At 46.7% G+C, this 15,644-nt stretch overlaps 1 protein-coding gene across 4 annotated transcripts in view; it reads left to right on the top strand.

The window, feature by feature from the left end:
- The window catches only part of Samd4a (sterile alpha motif domain containing 4A), a 210,977-nt gene extending 197,224 nt beyond the window's left edge, over nt 1-13,753 (top strand). For all 4 annotated transcript variants that reach the window (XM_058584645.1, XM_058584647.1, XM_058584646.1 and 1 more), the window contains 2 exons: nt 4,256-4,339; nt 9,372-13,753. In XM_058584645.1, coding sequence (XP_058440628.1) covers nt 4,256-4,339; nt 9,372-9,400 — 113 coding nt within the window. In that variant the 3' untranslated portion in view covers nt 9,401-13,753. The remainder of the gene's footprint in view (nt 1-4,255; nt 4,340-9,371) is intronic.
- The last annotated feature ends 1,891 nt before the right edge of the window (nt 13,754-15,644 follow it).

The following is a 15,644-nucleotide window of genomic DNA, read 5'->3' as shown; positions in this document are numbered from 1 at the left end:
TAGAACCGGCCCCCAGCTGTGTTTCAAGGATCAGTTGCCCTGCTTGGATTTGTGTTGTAAGGCACTTCTTTCTTTCCTGGCTCCACATTATCCAAGGGTCCCTTGGAGATCATCTCAGCTGACTTTTTGCTTTCTGCCCTCCTGGAAAGGCTTCAGGTGTTTCCCAGGACTGACCTCGAGAGCTATCAGGGTTACTGCCTCTCACTGTCCTCTGGGATGAGTAAGAAACACCAAGCTGGACCTCCCCGAGTGAGGAGGACAAGATCTGAGACACTCACCAAAGGGGATGCAAGCTTGACAAAAGGGTGACTTCCAGAGAATGCCACGTTCCTCGCAAAGGCCGGGTACTTTCCCGTCTGGAAAATTTGTTTGGAGGCTGATCCTTTATTTTAGAAGCAGCTCTGGTCCTGCTGACCCAGACTCAGTTGCCCTCAGTCAAAGAGGATGTTGGAGTGACTCTAGCACAGTGCTCGAGACCATGGAGGCAGGCTCCTTGACCCAGGGGTACTGATGAGAAAAGTACAGAGAGACCCAGAGAAGGCTTCAAAGGAAAACTATCAGAAGGGAAGATTGGTCCGCCTCACAGGGCTGTATCCTGGAAATCTCACCCTTTCCTCTCACAGAACCACATGCAAAAAAAAAAAAAAAAAAAAGTAGGGTTCTAAAGATTTTTCCCCAAAACAACCAGCCTATTGCTTATTCTAAAGTTCTAGATAAATTGGCTTCTTACACTCAGCCTCAGTGCCTTGAAGAGAACAATGCAGAATTTCATGGTAGGTGCCATGGACATAACACTCAGCCCAAGGGCCAGTGTCTGACAAGGACAAGCCACATATGCTCTTCAAATGGATTCCACAGCAGCACCTCTTGGAGAGAGGGAGCTACTCCCTTCCAGCCTCCTCTTGACCCTGGGCCTTGAAACCAGGGGACTTCTGAAAAGGGACAATTAAGTTTCCATGACCTTGACCCTAAGAATCCTCACTAAATCCTAGAATGCTCTAATGGTGAGGAAAAGAATACCTAATATGGGTTGAATGTCCCTTATCCAAAAGTACTTGGGACCAGAGTGTTTCAGATATCAAAGTTTTTTTGATTTTAGAATATTTGCACAGACTTTATCAATTAAACATTTCATCTGAAAAATCTAAAATCTGAAGTGCTCCAAAATCAAACTTTTGGAGCATCATGTCAGCATAGAGTTTCAGATTTCAGATTCTGAATTTTTAGATAAGGCTGCTAAGCCTATACTTAGAGATGTCACCTAAGCTAAAGAAATAGACCTATTTTGGACAACAGCAAAGACAGCTCAGTCAGGAGGCACCTTTCCCTTTTGCCTTACCAAGGACTTGCAGCTATGTCTACCAGGGTCTGGATAACTAAGAGAAGCCCTCAGGTTTGCAGGAGCCATAGCAGAGGCAGCCTGGTGGTTAATGTGGGCCAGGAACTGCCCAAATGCCTCTCTAGGGCTTTGTGGAGGGTTCTGTCCCTCAAGCCACACATCACTGAGGGTTTCTAGTATGAAATGGAAGTCGTCATCTATCCAACTAGTCTTCCTTTGTCTTGAGTGTATGGCAAGAAGCCAGTGATCTGTTTTTATCAAATACACAATTAAAAAGTCACACTATTAGGAAACTATGCAATGTGAACATATGGGCTTCTCCCAAGACTTAGGATTTTTAAGAGCCACCCTGAGAGTAGCGAGGTCACAGCTCCCTAGTGCATCAGCATGAAGAGCCGGAGGTGAGAGAGCAAGAATACCAACTCCCCACTGAAAAGAGCAGCCACGGAGGTTTGGAGATGCTGGAGCAGAGAGCCCTGCATTTCTCAGCCCCCTTTTTGGAACATTCAATCCCAGGCTTGGAAAATGGCATTTTGCTGCATGTTGGCAAGAAATCCTGCAGCTGAGACGCTCCTCTCCAAATGTCGAGCATCTTTATTTATCCAAATCTCTCCACAGTGTTTGTTTAAAGGGGAGCGCTAGAGAGTAAACTAAATCTTACAATGAGCATATGGATGGCTATAATTGCTGAGGTTTGTTTTTTTTCTTATTTGCTAACTAGCTATATATAAAATTGTGTTTCTATTTTATAGATTTCACACCCTGAAGACTGCTAATTTTTGCATGCATATGATTTTCACATGAATGGATGAAAATACAAAAATATTCTTCCCTCTGGGATTATCTAATTGCCCCAGCCCTGCTCTTCGCAGCAACTAGTGGGTGGGGCAAGAGATACTCCTGCCATTTTTTTCTGGCTCCCAACTTCCCTGGAAGCTCAGTTGGCCTCCATCCACTCAGGAATTGGCCCAGTTGTCTTCCAAACCCATCCATGCTGGAACTCATGGCAGACAGAACACGGTCTGCTCCCCAGGGCTTCTCATATCGATCCATTTTGCCAGCCTCCTCTCTGAGAATTTTAAATAACGGAAACGACATCTGCCTCTGAATTAGCTGGTAATGAGAAACACAAATTGCGAAAGATCTTAATATATAGTTAATCAAAGAAAACAAATACTTTGGTTTGGTCACTGGTTTGAACTTCCTATCCCACCAAACCGCCAACCTCAGTGGGATCCTTTTCTCCCTCTCTGGTCCCATGTGCCCCCTGGTGGACAAATGAAGGAGCCCGGAAATGACCTGAAATTTGGACCCCAAGATGCTTTTTCTTTCCCACTTTAGAACTAAAGGACCAAGAAAGGGATCAGTTTCCCTGCTCACATAGGAAAGTTGTGACAATGTTGAGACCTCTTAATCACTTGGAACATACTGCATGCCAACAACCCTTCTGGGACTTTTTTGGTACTTGGGATTGAACTCAGGGGCACTCGACCACTTAGCCACATCCTCAGCCCTATTTTGTATTTTATTTAGAGACAGGGTCTAACTGAGTTGCTTAGTGCCTTGCCATTTGCTGAGGCTGGCTTTGAACTCACAATCCTCCTGCCTCAGCCTCCTCTTGAGTCGCTGGGATCCTGCTATTTCTTAATGCATGGTTTTCACCAATCAGCAGACATGTATGAATTGTGCAGAAGCCAGGGATGGGTATGATGGGGATGGAGAGAGACAGGAAAGTATTATCACTGTTGCAAGATGCCCCCAGGTAGTTAAAGACACTCAAGGACCCTGCAGGATGAGGAACAGGAAGGTTCTGACAGTGTGGGTCGCTAGCCAGAAAGAGGAGGAGGTTCTCCCACTCGGGAGAGGTAAGCTCCAAACCTGGGGAGATGGAGAGGGTCCAGATGGTAGAGAAGTGGGAGTTGATCCCTTAGTGCCCTTGGAGTATGCATCTCAGCCTTTCCTGCTAAAGTGTATTGGAGGCTGAGTATGGTGACAGCCACCCATAGTCACTGTGGCAGGCAGGAGGGCATTGACTCTGGAGTCAGACATGGGTCCTGTCCTGGCTCCATGTTAGCCAACTAGTCCTGATGGATGAGAGGTTCAGCCTCTCAGAGGCCCACTTGGGAACTGGGCTTTGTTGGGCAGTTCCTTTGTTGGGCAGGACCTGGCATCTCAGAAGCACCTGGCACTCAGAAGAGGTACTCATAAGGTTGGAAGTAAGGCTCCTACTCTGCTCCTCCTAAGAAAGCAGGGGGAAGGGCTAAGTCCTGCTCTGATGACCCAAGCATTCAACTGGGGAAGGCAGAAGGAAAATCCATAATATGTCTGAGGTTGGTGGAGGCTACAAAGAAGAAAAAGCAGGAGAAAATGGGTAGTGTGGCAGGCGAAGGTTCTCTGTCTCTTGATAAAGTCCCTTCTGAGCCCAAGCTATGAAGGCAGGGAGAGAATGAGCCATGAGGATCTGTGAACTGGGATTCCAGGCAGAGGGAACACTGTGCAAAGGCCCTGGGGTCGAAAGAGATTGGGATGGAGCAAAAGGAAGGGGAGAGTTTATGAGGACAGGGAGGGTAACTAGAGACTAGATCATGTGGGGCCTTGCAGGCCATAGCCAGAGTTTGGCTCTTACTCTGATAGGAAGCTGCTGGAGGGGTCTGAGAGGAGTGATAGACTATGACTCTGACCAGCTATTTTTAGCCACCAGTCTTCTTCCAGCTGCCTGTGTCCACAGTGGCCTCTGTGTCTAACAGCTCAGAGGTTGGTGGAACCCGAATGTAACTTGCCCTTCGTGTTGGCCATGAAGGTCCCCAAGTCCTCCCTGGGAGGCACACCAGACTCTCCTCCTGGCATGTGGCATCATGCATACTTTCTCCTTGTTCTTAATGTCCCTGTCACCAACATAACCCTTTGTCCTTGCAGAATTCCAGCTTCCTGTGACTGAACCTGACATCAACAACAGGCTGGAGTCCTTGTGCCTCAGTATGACCGAGCATGCCCTGGGAGGTGAGTGTCCTCCCTTCCTGTCCTCCTCACTATGTACCGGGATGATTGTGGCCATCTTCCATCTGCACTCTGGCAGCAGCTTTGGGGAAGGGGACAGGAGAGTTGGCAGGAAATGGGGAGAAAGCAGCCTTGACATGCTATTGGACCCTCATCTGGCCGCACCCGCCACGTGGCCTACCATGCTCTGCTCCCCTCCCTTCCTGGGAGGTGAGTCAGGGCCCTGGAAACCAAATAGACCAAAGCCAGCCCCCAGAGGCTCCTCCCCCAGGACACATTGGAACCCATCACAACAGTTGTCCCAGCCAAACTCAGGGAGGAGTCAGGCACACACGACGTGGCTTCTAGCAGGAACATCCCCCACAGCACTGGATGCTTTCCTTCTCGGCACTGGATCCCCCAGTCTGGGCCAAGCATATCCCAACGTGCTCTAAAAATAGAAGTTTTGAAACAAAGATCCCTGCTTGCTTTTATATCCCCCAGTTGCAAAGGGCTTGCATGACTCCTGGAGCTCCAAGCAATCTGAGCTGTCCTTCACCAAGTGACAGGGATGGCTTGGGTGCGCCTGCGTGTCCACAGCCGAGATGGAAGCGTAGGCTGCAGGGTGCAGGACTGGTACCATGAGGCGCTCCCCGAGGCAGCGGTGCTTCCCCATGGGTTTGGCCTGCAGCCTACCTCCTCATAGCTGTCCGGGAAGCCCTGGCACCCTCCTGGTACCAAGCAGGCACCTTTCTCTGGATCTGCATATTTGTGGATTGCTGGCAGGCCAAGGAGAGGAAATGTCCACCACCTCCTGCCACCCTCCTGAGAGTCTCTAGGTCACAGAGATGCTGAAAGGCCACCCATGGGACTTCCCCATAGCCTTTTGCAGCCTGGATATGCTTACCTCACCCCAGAGATGGGCTGTCCACACACCTAGAGGCTCCATGGTTGTCCATTAGCTGCAGTAGGCCCAAAGGCTGCTGTTAGCTACTGCTCCAGAAAGCTTTGTCCTCCAGACCAGGGGTTTAGATTTTTAGTCTCCGCAAACACACTCTTATCTTGACACCAAATGTAAAACAGACAAATGTTCTGTATGGAGCAAAATGGAAGCCTGGGACTACACCCACCTGACCTTGGTACCAGGACCACTGTGACCTCGCAGGGCTTCAGACAAAACAGATGGCGAAAAGGCCCAACTCCTTCTGTGACCTCCTCTCGAGTTCTATGGAACCTATTTGCAAATCACTGCTCTCTCCATGGCTGCTTAGATCCTAGAAGTTTCAAAGCCTCCAGACCCTGGGTGGTCAGGCAGGTGCTCTCCTGCCCCACATAGCTGACAGGTGAGGAGCCCAGCTCCATCTTTTAATGCCTTTGAGTTAGCAAAGAGAACTGACCTTTTCCCTAGAATTGGCTGTATCTCAAATACCTGCATTTTTGGAAGTTCTTATCAAACTTCTAAATACTAACATCATTGGTAGCAAGAATGCCAAATTCTTTTTTTTTTGTTTGTTTGTTTGTTTGTTTTTTGGTACTGGGGATTGGAGCCAAGGGCACTTACCTCTGAGCTACAACCCCAGCACTTTTACTTGTTATTTTGAGATAAGGCCTTGCTGAGTTGCTTAGGACCTCTCTAAGATGCTGAAGCTGGCCTCAAACTCATGATCCTCCTACCTCAGCCTCCTGAGTCGCTAAGATTACAGGCATGTGCCACTGCACCCAGCCCCAAAAGGTCTTTTCTTAAAGGGAGGTTTTCATTGAAAAGATTTCCTTTTTTAGGAAATCCTTTCCTTTCCATAATTCCATTTTTACAGAATACCTCTCTGAACTGATGAGTTTTTGCTAATGTTTTCATCTTGTTAATCTCCTAAACTTTTTTATTGCTGTGTTTTTTCCCAATAAATCTCCTCCGGTGGGAAGCCTTGTAAGCAGTTTCCTGAGCAGAGGATGCAAATTAAGTTCAGGGTGGCCTAGCTGGGCACTGGCAATGTGTCCTCCCACTATGACAGCATCCCTCCGCTGGCTGGCCCCTGCCAGGTGCCAGGGGAGATGACCTTGATGGGGACAGAATGCCAACAAATGAAGTCATTTCACTGGAAGATAAGTGACAAGGGAGAAGAAAGCAGAATAAAAGAGGTGCCCCCTACTTGTGACTCAGGAATAGAGAAGGAGGGTGTCAAGTTCCTGGGACCCCATATCCCAGAAAGGCCACTCTAACATGACGGGTCCATGGGCCTCAGGGGCCTATCCTTTCATGCTGACATCTCTGGTCTCCATGGTCTCCTCCAGGAGTTGCTGCCCTCCTGCTGCCAGTCTAAGCCACTCTTCTCTTTGGCCTTCCTTTTCCATCTTTTCTCACCCTGAGGCCCCTCCAACAGAATGGAGAGGTTGCCTCTGCCATCTTGGTCTGTGAGTCTTTGAGGCTTTCTTCAAGCTCTGTTGGGTACACTCCTGGTCAGTGGTCTGAGAAAATCAGTAAGATGAAATGCCAAGCCTGGCCACTGTCCTCCTGCAGAAGACGCTGTGGGCAGGCATGCCCACCACTACAAAAGCAAGGCTCCTCCCAGCTGAGTCTGCAGTGAATCACGCATGGAGAAGAAGACATGGTCCACTCTTTGATTTTCTGGGGTTTACCTTGCTCTTCCTTCTTATCTTCTCCACTTACCCCACTCTTGAGACTTATCAGCCCCACACACAGTCAATATGGAGATTGTGCAAGTTACTTTCTCAAGCCACCAAGCCGTCATTTGTTGGAAAATGTCATACTAACCGTAAAACCTATGATGTTGAATGGCACCCCCTGGAGTTCTGAATGTACTGCTTGAACAACTACAAATATTCTGGATTTACTGATTGGTGCTTTCCCTGCAGATGAGAATCATAGTCCTTGGATGATGAGTCATGGGGTTGGAATTCAATGAAAACGCAGCTTGGTGGTGGGTGCATGCAGATTTACATGTCTCCAACTCCACACTTTTATAGCTCTGAAGGTTTGGCATTGATGAGTAGCCCATGAGCCCCAGCAAGAGTGTACACTGCACCTTTAGAGATGAGAGGGGTGACTCCACCAACCATAGAGATCTCTGCACACACCCACAGGCATGTGCACACCCTTCTTCTCCCAGGACCACTGCAGGGCCAACCCTCAAAAGGCAGGCTCAGGTTGACACCACAGAAGGTAAAAAGTTATTATTTAGAGGTTAATATCTGTAGCCACTAGGATTGGTGATTCAATGCTTTGAATACCGCCAAGGGTTTGTTCCTTCCTTTAAAATCTCTCCCAAAACTGTGCAGAACGTAACAGACACACATCATACACATTACAGGCAAAACTGGGGAAATCTAAGTAAGATCAATGAATTGTCCATATGGCATTTACGCTATGGTACTATGGTTTTGCAAATTGTCTCCATGGAGAAATCATGGCAAGGTACCATGGAGTCCTTCTAGACCATTTCTTACAACTGCATGTGAACCTATAATGACCCCAACAAAAATTTCAAAGAGGCATTTCTCCTCCACATTCTAACTGGCAGAGTTGCCAACCTGGCACCACCAACAAGAGACCGGGAAACCCCAGAGGTGGGCTCTCACTCTCCCTGGAGCACTCTGCTGCTCCTGTCTCCCACCCTCATCCTGCCTGTGACTAGAGATGCTCCATCTTGGAAGGTCAGCTTTGCTACCCTGGGACTTAGATGGGGCTCCATTGCCTGACCTTTAGACACCAGCAGTCAGGGGGGCACTTGGCAGCTCCCCCATCCTCACCAGTGGTCACTGAACGGTCTTTTCTACTTCCTGTGATGACAAATCCACGTCTCTCTCTCCTCAGTGGATAAGCTCCTAATCAGCTCCATCCAACATGGACCAATGTTGGGCCCTCTAAACCGGCTTTCCAACCACTGGTCTTGTCCTTTGGTTCAGACCATCAGTCACAGCTGCCAGAAAAGCTATTCTAAAATCAGAGCTTCTTATACTGTTGCTTAAAATTCCTCAACTGCTGTGACCAAGCTCCTGCTCATGGTACACAGACCCTGAGGGTCTGCTTCTGGGGATTTCTAGAACCCAATGTAAGCAGACGACTGAAAAGAGACTGGGCAGCCATCGCAGCCCCTGCTGTCTGTCGGTCTCATGGCTTCTCATCTCTGATGTGCATGTCCCCTGCTTTGCACCTGGGTTCTGCAGTTCTCTAAAATGCAGACAGGCAGGTCCTGGATGGCCTTGTCTTTCACAATTTTACAGGCTTTTTCAGCTCCAAATGCTCACAGCATCCTCCTCTGGTGTTTCTGCCTTTGACCAGATTCTTGAAACAGAGAGTTTGGATCAGTTTAAGTCAGATCCATCCAGCTCAGCTGTGGTGGAGGACAGAACCACAACTGCTTTGTTCTCAGTCTTCCATCAAGGACTTGGTGAGAGAGGGAGATGCTTCCAAAGAAAGGGACAGGAGCTATGCAGGTCCATTGATGCGTCTACTACAGCCCCTGCCTGGTGTTTCTGACCTATTTCCTGCCACTCAGCCCCTCATCCTTCATCCTAAACCTCTAACCCATTCCCTAGCCCCATGGCCCCATGACCCATCATTCATACCTATGTATGTGCCAAGGGCCTTTCCACATCATCCTCTCCTGCATCCTCCTTATCAGGCACGCGCTTCTACCAGCACCATCTACAAAAGTCATTTTGTATCTCTATGAAAAGGTCCTTGACTTCCAAGGCCAACTTAAACATTGTTCCTCCACCTTCCTGCTGTCTGGGTACATAGTCCTTTATACCAATTATCACTCCTAACACCATTGTCTTTCTTCATGTCTGTGTCTTGCCTAGAATGTGAGTACCTGAGAGAGGCAGGGATTGGGTCTTTTCATCTTGGTTCCCAGGCTCAATGTGGCTCCTGGCAAAAAAACAAAAACTGTCCCCCAGATGTTGAGTGGAATTTGCCAATGAATGATGAAGCCCTTATCTGTTCTCAGAGACTGGGAGACCCAACGCACATGGCACTGGTGCTACTGGGCCAACACATAACTGTTTCGCTCACCTATACCCTTTGCTTCTTTCCCAGACGGGGTTGACCGGACCTCCACAATCTAGAAGCTGAAGATGAGAGTGACCGCGCTGGCCGTGAAATCGACTGCTGCGGGTCCAGTGTCAGCCATCTTCATGGTTGCATAGAATCCTCCAAGATACTTTGCAGCCCATTTCCCCTGGTCCCTCGCCCATTTTGATTTTGTGAGAGCGTAGGTCATCCTTGTAAACATATCAGTAGACCTGGGATTGGTTATGTGGTCATTTGTTTCTGTCATGGGATGGTTTGGTGTGCCTGGTGAGAGGATTCTCTAGGGAAATGGTGGGACTGGGGGTGGGGTGGGGGAGGGATGTGAATGGCTTCCTGGATGGAAGGGGTGGGGATGGCTGCTGTGAAAGAGAGATGAGAGACACAAGAGGGAGGCAGAAGCCCTCGCCTGGGGAGCCCTCTTAGAGAGCCTGGCTTCCCAGTCAGGCCACAGAAGGAGATGGTGGACCCATGCGACCAAAGCAAGATGGCGGCTCGCCTGTTTCTGTTTCCCCTGATTGGGTTCCCTGACGCCCTGCTTGAAACAGCCACAGGAGAAGGTCAAATGGCAACAGGGACAAGAAGGAAGAAATTCCCTCCAGCAAAATTTCAGATAAACTTTGATTTGTGTATTGTTTACATAAGAATTTTAAAGGGTACATAATGTGTAAAGAGTTTGGGTAGAACTTCTCTTCATACTATGGTTTTTGTAAAAGGATTTATTGTTGTTATGGATTCATTTTTTTTCCTTCTATTTTTATAATAGCAGCAGGGTTGTCTTTTGAAATGGCTGCCGAGCTCTGCTTCTTGGGAAGATGGGATATAGTCACGTCGGTCTGAGTTGCTGTCTTTCACCATTAGGTGGGAGGAGCCTGTGGGTGGATTTGAAGGATGAGGATGTGGCCGGAATGTACACAGCACTAGGAAAGGACACAAGGACGATGGCAGCATGTGATCAGTTACAGATTTGCTCACAGGTCACCCAGAGATTCTAAACACACCTTGCGGCCTCTTTCTGGGCTGGATTTGCTTCTCATCTAAAGACCTAGCTTCCTTCCCACCCTCCCCATGGGCTTCATCTTAGCACTGCTGACCTGGCTCCACAGACACCCAGGTGGGTCCCAGTTCCATGGTGGAGGGTGATGCTTTTCCCTTACAAGAGGTCTAATATCCAGAAAGTGAGATTAAAACATGTGCAGCAGGGTTTCCTAGAGGAACCCGAGCCGCAGGGGCTCAGTCAAGTCCCTGCTGAGGAAGAAGAGAGAAAGACCCAGCAACAGTGCGTGAAGGGTCAGTTGGCAAGTGTCAGAGAGAACAAGTAGGAGGCACTGGGCTCATGCAGTCCAGCCCCACCCTCCCAGGTGGCAGTAAAAGCAGAAGTGGGAAGGAAGGTTCTATCCACACAGTGAGTCAGATGTGCTGTATAGTTAGCTGATTTATCCATCCACACAGAAGGGAGGGGGGGAGAAACGCTCATTGCATGGTGAGAGATTAACAAACTATGGTACCACTAAGTAATAGCTCTATTTCTTAAGGGCAAGAAAGACTGTGTTTTGGAATTTGATGCCGTGGAAGGTATTAGTGGAAATCAAAAGGGAATTGTGCACTGCACTGGAAAATTGGGTTGTGTAGATGATGGTATAAATGCTCAGCCAGAGGCGAGATCAGGGAGAAAGGGTATAAGGCCTGTTTATTAAATGAGTGAGAATGATGCCTCTTTTTTTTTTAAGTGAAGTCAGAGTCACAATTAATTAGATCAGACCATGAAAATTATTGCACTCACTTATGGTTATTTTTTTAAGTAAATGAATTACACAGATTTAAAAGGGCTTAATAAAATCCAAACAACTTTCTTTTACCATCAAGGTTAAAATGTACACCCAGCCCAGCCAGGATGCTGTGGTCAGGTTTTTGAGACCTCTTTGCAATGCAAAAGGCTTTGAGTACCTTAACCAGAGCCTTTAGTGAGCCCAGAAAGCTTGAATCCATAATTTCATGCTGTGCATTTAAAAGAGAGAGAGAGAGGAAAAGAGAGAGAAGAAAAACATTTAGACCTCTCCTTGGGGTGACTAAATTCTAAAGGTGCAAATCCATGTGCAGAAAGAAGCAGCATTTTTTTGTTGTTGTTTTTTTAACCAAGTGCCATTAACTTTCATCCCTCACATCCCATTTCTAAACAAGCATAATGTTGGGGAATGTGCTGGGATGGACGATCACATGTAAGGCAGGAAGAATATGTCAAAATGATGAAGGCCAAAGGTAAGGCCAAGAGGGTTTGAGGATGTGTTTGGGGGATGCTGATGAGAAAGTTAATACAGAGGAGAGAAAACAAGGGTAGAGAAAGGAGAAGGCTTTCCGATCTGCTGCAAAACACACGTATCCATAAAGACTCGTGTTATCAGAAAACAGATTGTGAACACAATCACATTAGCATGAATCCTTTAAAAGGAAGAAGACCTTAAAAGTATTTGCAAATCTGAATTTCTATTTATTCCTTCACTGAATATAGAAACAATGGTTATCTGATTATTAGAGAGATTATTTTGGATATGTTACTTATTAACTTGCTATGGCTGGTAACCATGATAAAGTCTGTTATTAATAACAACATAATTCTTTTTTTAAGAAAAGAAAAGCTTATTTTTCATTGACTGTGTATAGATTTACTTAGTTGTGTTTTGCTATATTAGTGTTTTGTTTTTTTAAGTTGAGTGTTCTGATGAATTTTAGGAGCCTATCCCCATCTTGTTTTGAGTCCTGTGTTGACTGCAGGTATACAGCTCAATTTAAAAATCCTAAAGCAAAAGAATTTTATTTATAAAAGAAACAGTTGCATGCATAAGGCTGTGAAGTCGGATATTTAGTAATAAAGCGGCAGTGCCTTTTTTTTTTGTATTTACCCATTGATCCCCAAATGCAACTGTTTTATATTAAGTAAATAGAAAACGATTTAAAAAAAAAATCTCAAGAGTAAAATCTATTTCACTACGTGGGTTCCCCCCTCCCCCTTGTTCTGAGTTAAGCAGTGTGTCAACTTGGCATCTCGACACTGTCCCAGGGACAGTGGTGTTCTACAATATTGTTATCATGTATGATGTTTTATTGGTGCTTTTTATTCATAGAGGTTTCTTACCAGAAACAGTAGGAAGAAACACATGAACTGTGTCCACGACATGAAACATTGCTGCTGATATGTTTTTTCACATGCTTTTGTTGAATTTTCACTTTTTAAACGAGAGCCAGCCAGCAAAATAGATGCCGCTGGGTCTGCCTGCCGGGGACAGCTGTTTTGTACCAAGCTCTCAAATCCTGGGTATGGAGGGTTCCTTTCTGATACTCAGGATTGGAGCTGCAGCTGCCACCCCCCTACCCCCTACCCCCCACCCCCGCCACTCCCATTCATTCTGAAGAGACACTGAGGGAAACTGAGATTTTCTTTTGAGGTGTCACTGGCTGCCTTTTACAGAATGGGAGCCTCCTCCGGGTCTTTTGTCCTTCTGCACCTCTTGTAGCAACTGCCAGTGCAAGGTTTGTAGATGTGTATCCCCAGAGCCCGGGCTGAGAGCTGAGCTGGGGCCCCATGCATGGGCCTGCAACCCAGGAGGGCAGCGTGGGGAGGCAAAGCAGGCCCCATGCGGTGCCCCTCTGGAGATGACCTCGACAGTCCTCTGCAGCCTGGGTGCGGGGAAGCAGCCTAACCAAGGCACTCGGGTGTGCCTGTTACAAGCAGAACCTACAGAAGGATCATTTGCACATGGAGCTGTGATAACACTAATGTTGTTTCTTTTTCTTTCTTTTTTACAAGTCATCAGAGATGTTTGCAAAGTGAGTTTTATTTTTTTGTAATTCCTTTATCTTTACTTAAAGGTGAATGTGTATTCCTCTGGGAGGAATAGGAAGAAAACAGGAATGTTCATAATGTCAAACAGAAACTTCCTCCCTTATTAATATATAACCCTCATGTATTTATGCCTAATGTAAACTGACTTTTAAAAAGCTCTCTTCTGTTGCATGCCCATGAAGGCATCCGTATTGTACATGCATGCCTTGCGTCCTGTTTTCCTGTATAAAGTTAGTGAACAAAGAAATATTTTTGCCTAGCTCATGTTGCCAAGCAATGCATATTTTTTAAATTTTGTCATATATGGAAAGAGCATGTTTGTTACATGTAAAAGCTTTACTGATATACAGATATACTAATGTTTGAACATGCTTTCTTTGCAAGTGTACAGTTTTCAAATGTTGTTACCAGTGAAACACCCTTGTGGTTTAAACTTGCTACAATATATTTATTACTCATTTCCTCCCATGTAACTAAGAATCATGGCTATATTTCATATCAACGTTATATTGAAAGTGAAGGGAAATGATTAATACAAGGTTTTGTAACACTGGTGTGTGTGTATTTTCTTTTTGTCAACATGATCGATTAGAAAACAAGAACTGAGTCTTAGAAATAATCCAGCAAGGAAGAGCAAATATGACATCCCCATTAACTATTCTCACCTGCCCAGGCTGCAAAACTACATCTTCAAGCACGAGCTACTTTCTTAACAAACAGGTGGGGACGGGGGTACAGAAATGTATGCAGTTTGATCTTTGCCCAGATAGCCAGTGAAAGTGTTGCCCAAATTAGGGACGTGTTTCTAAATACGACTCTAACCTTGAAGATAGTACTACTGATACCTTCCTCTGGTCCTCACTGCTTTTGAAATATTTCACACCTTAATCATGGCATAAGGAAACCAGCCTCCTTGGAGTCTTGAGATTTTGCCTACACACGGTACAACAAGAAACTTCTGATTCCAGTATGATATATAATATATTAATATAAGTTCTAAATATCGTGTCAGTTAAGCATACGGCGGGAGAGAGAGAGACTTGGATTTGAATTCTGGCTTCAGCGTTCTCTAGCTGTGTCATCTTAGACCAGTCACTTAACCTCTCTCTGAACCTCAAAAGTCTTTGTTTTGTTTTAGCCTATGGCATTCAAAGTTTACAAGTATAATTAGACCCCTAATCCAAAAAGAAGTAAAAACAAAACATAGGAGATAAAGGTCAATGCCACCATCACCCAGCAACCTGAGTTTCTCTAAGGCAGCCACAACTTGACATGGTAGTGATAACCACCACATAAGCGACTCCCTTTTTTGTCCACCTTACAAGACAGGCAGAATCTAAATGGGTCCCTGGGAAACAAAGTGGAATGCCTCGTCAACTAAGATGTAAAATGAAATTCCTCCTGAAGGTGAATTCTTGTAACCCAAATGAGCTACACGTGGGGGGAGGGGAGAAGGTGCAAGTGGAGGTTGGAGACCACTTTGGAATGTGTGAAGTCACAGTGGTAAGAGCTGTGGGGGAGAGGGAAGAGGAAGGGCTTCACGGAGGGAATCAGCGCTGACTGGCGAGGGTTTTTTTAATCAGCAAAGCTGTAGCTCAGCCAGTGACCTCTGTAAAGGAAAGGCTAATCCTGAAGAAAATTCCTAAAGTGCAAAACTCCTAAAGTACAAGAAGCTTGCAGGACCCCCACCCCTACCCCCACACATGCAGTCCCCAAAAGAGATCTGATCCCACTTACTAAAGGGGATGGTGAGCACCTATGGCACCGTGGCTTGGAAGGGGCTGCAGGGTTGAGCCAGGAGTCTAGAAGGGCCACGGGTGAGGCTTGGTTTGTTCCACTGAACAATCACCCTACCACTGGCCCTGGCTCCTGATCAGCCCAAGACTCGTCCCTGGAGGGGAGGGCTGGCAATTGGCACATTCACCAACCAAAGCCTCCTTCATAACCAGAGGCAGATCCTCGAGGAGAATGTGGGGGCTTCAGGGTGGATCCCACTCATCCAGAAGCACAGCTTGGCAGCCCACACTTGGCCATCTCCCCCTTCCTAGTGGCTCATGCTGGCATGTCACACCCGGGCAACGATGTCACAGCAGTGGTCCCACAGCCGCCTACAGGCGTTTCCATTTTCTATTTTGCATCTACACAACTCAGCACTTGAAAACCAGCACTTCCCTGGGGGCCTTAGCCTCTGGATCCCCAGCATTAGCTCTGGGATCTCCGAGCTCTGTGCTTCCCCAACTATCTGTGAGGTCCCCTTGTGGTGCAGCTTGCTTCTGTCCCCATAGCACAGTGACTCCTCTGCAATATGGAATAAGAAAACGCATAACTCCTCTTCAATGTTTTATTAGGTCCAATACACAAAACCCCTCTGTCAGACACCTACAAAGTAGCCCTGTCCTGCCTCCCCAAGCTCAAGGGTCAGCCTGTAGAACCTGGGTGTG

This window comes from Marmota monax, unplaced genomic scaffold (genome assembly GCF_021218885.2).
Source record: "Marmota monax isolate L192 unplaced genomic scaffold, Marmota_monax_Labrador192_F-V1.1 WCK01_AAM20220418_F8-fsc00001, whole genome shotgun sequence".
NCBI classification, from domain to species: domain Eukaryota; kingdom Metazoa; phylum Chordata; class Mammalia; order Rodentia; family Sciuridae; genus Marmota; species Marmota monax.
The sequence above is the reverse complement of the archived record's forward strand: the minus strand, read 5'-3'. Positions and strand labels throughout refer to the sequence as shown.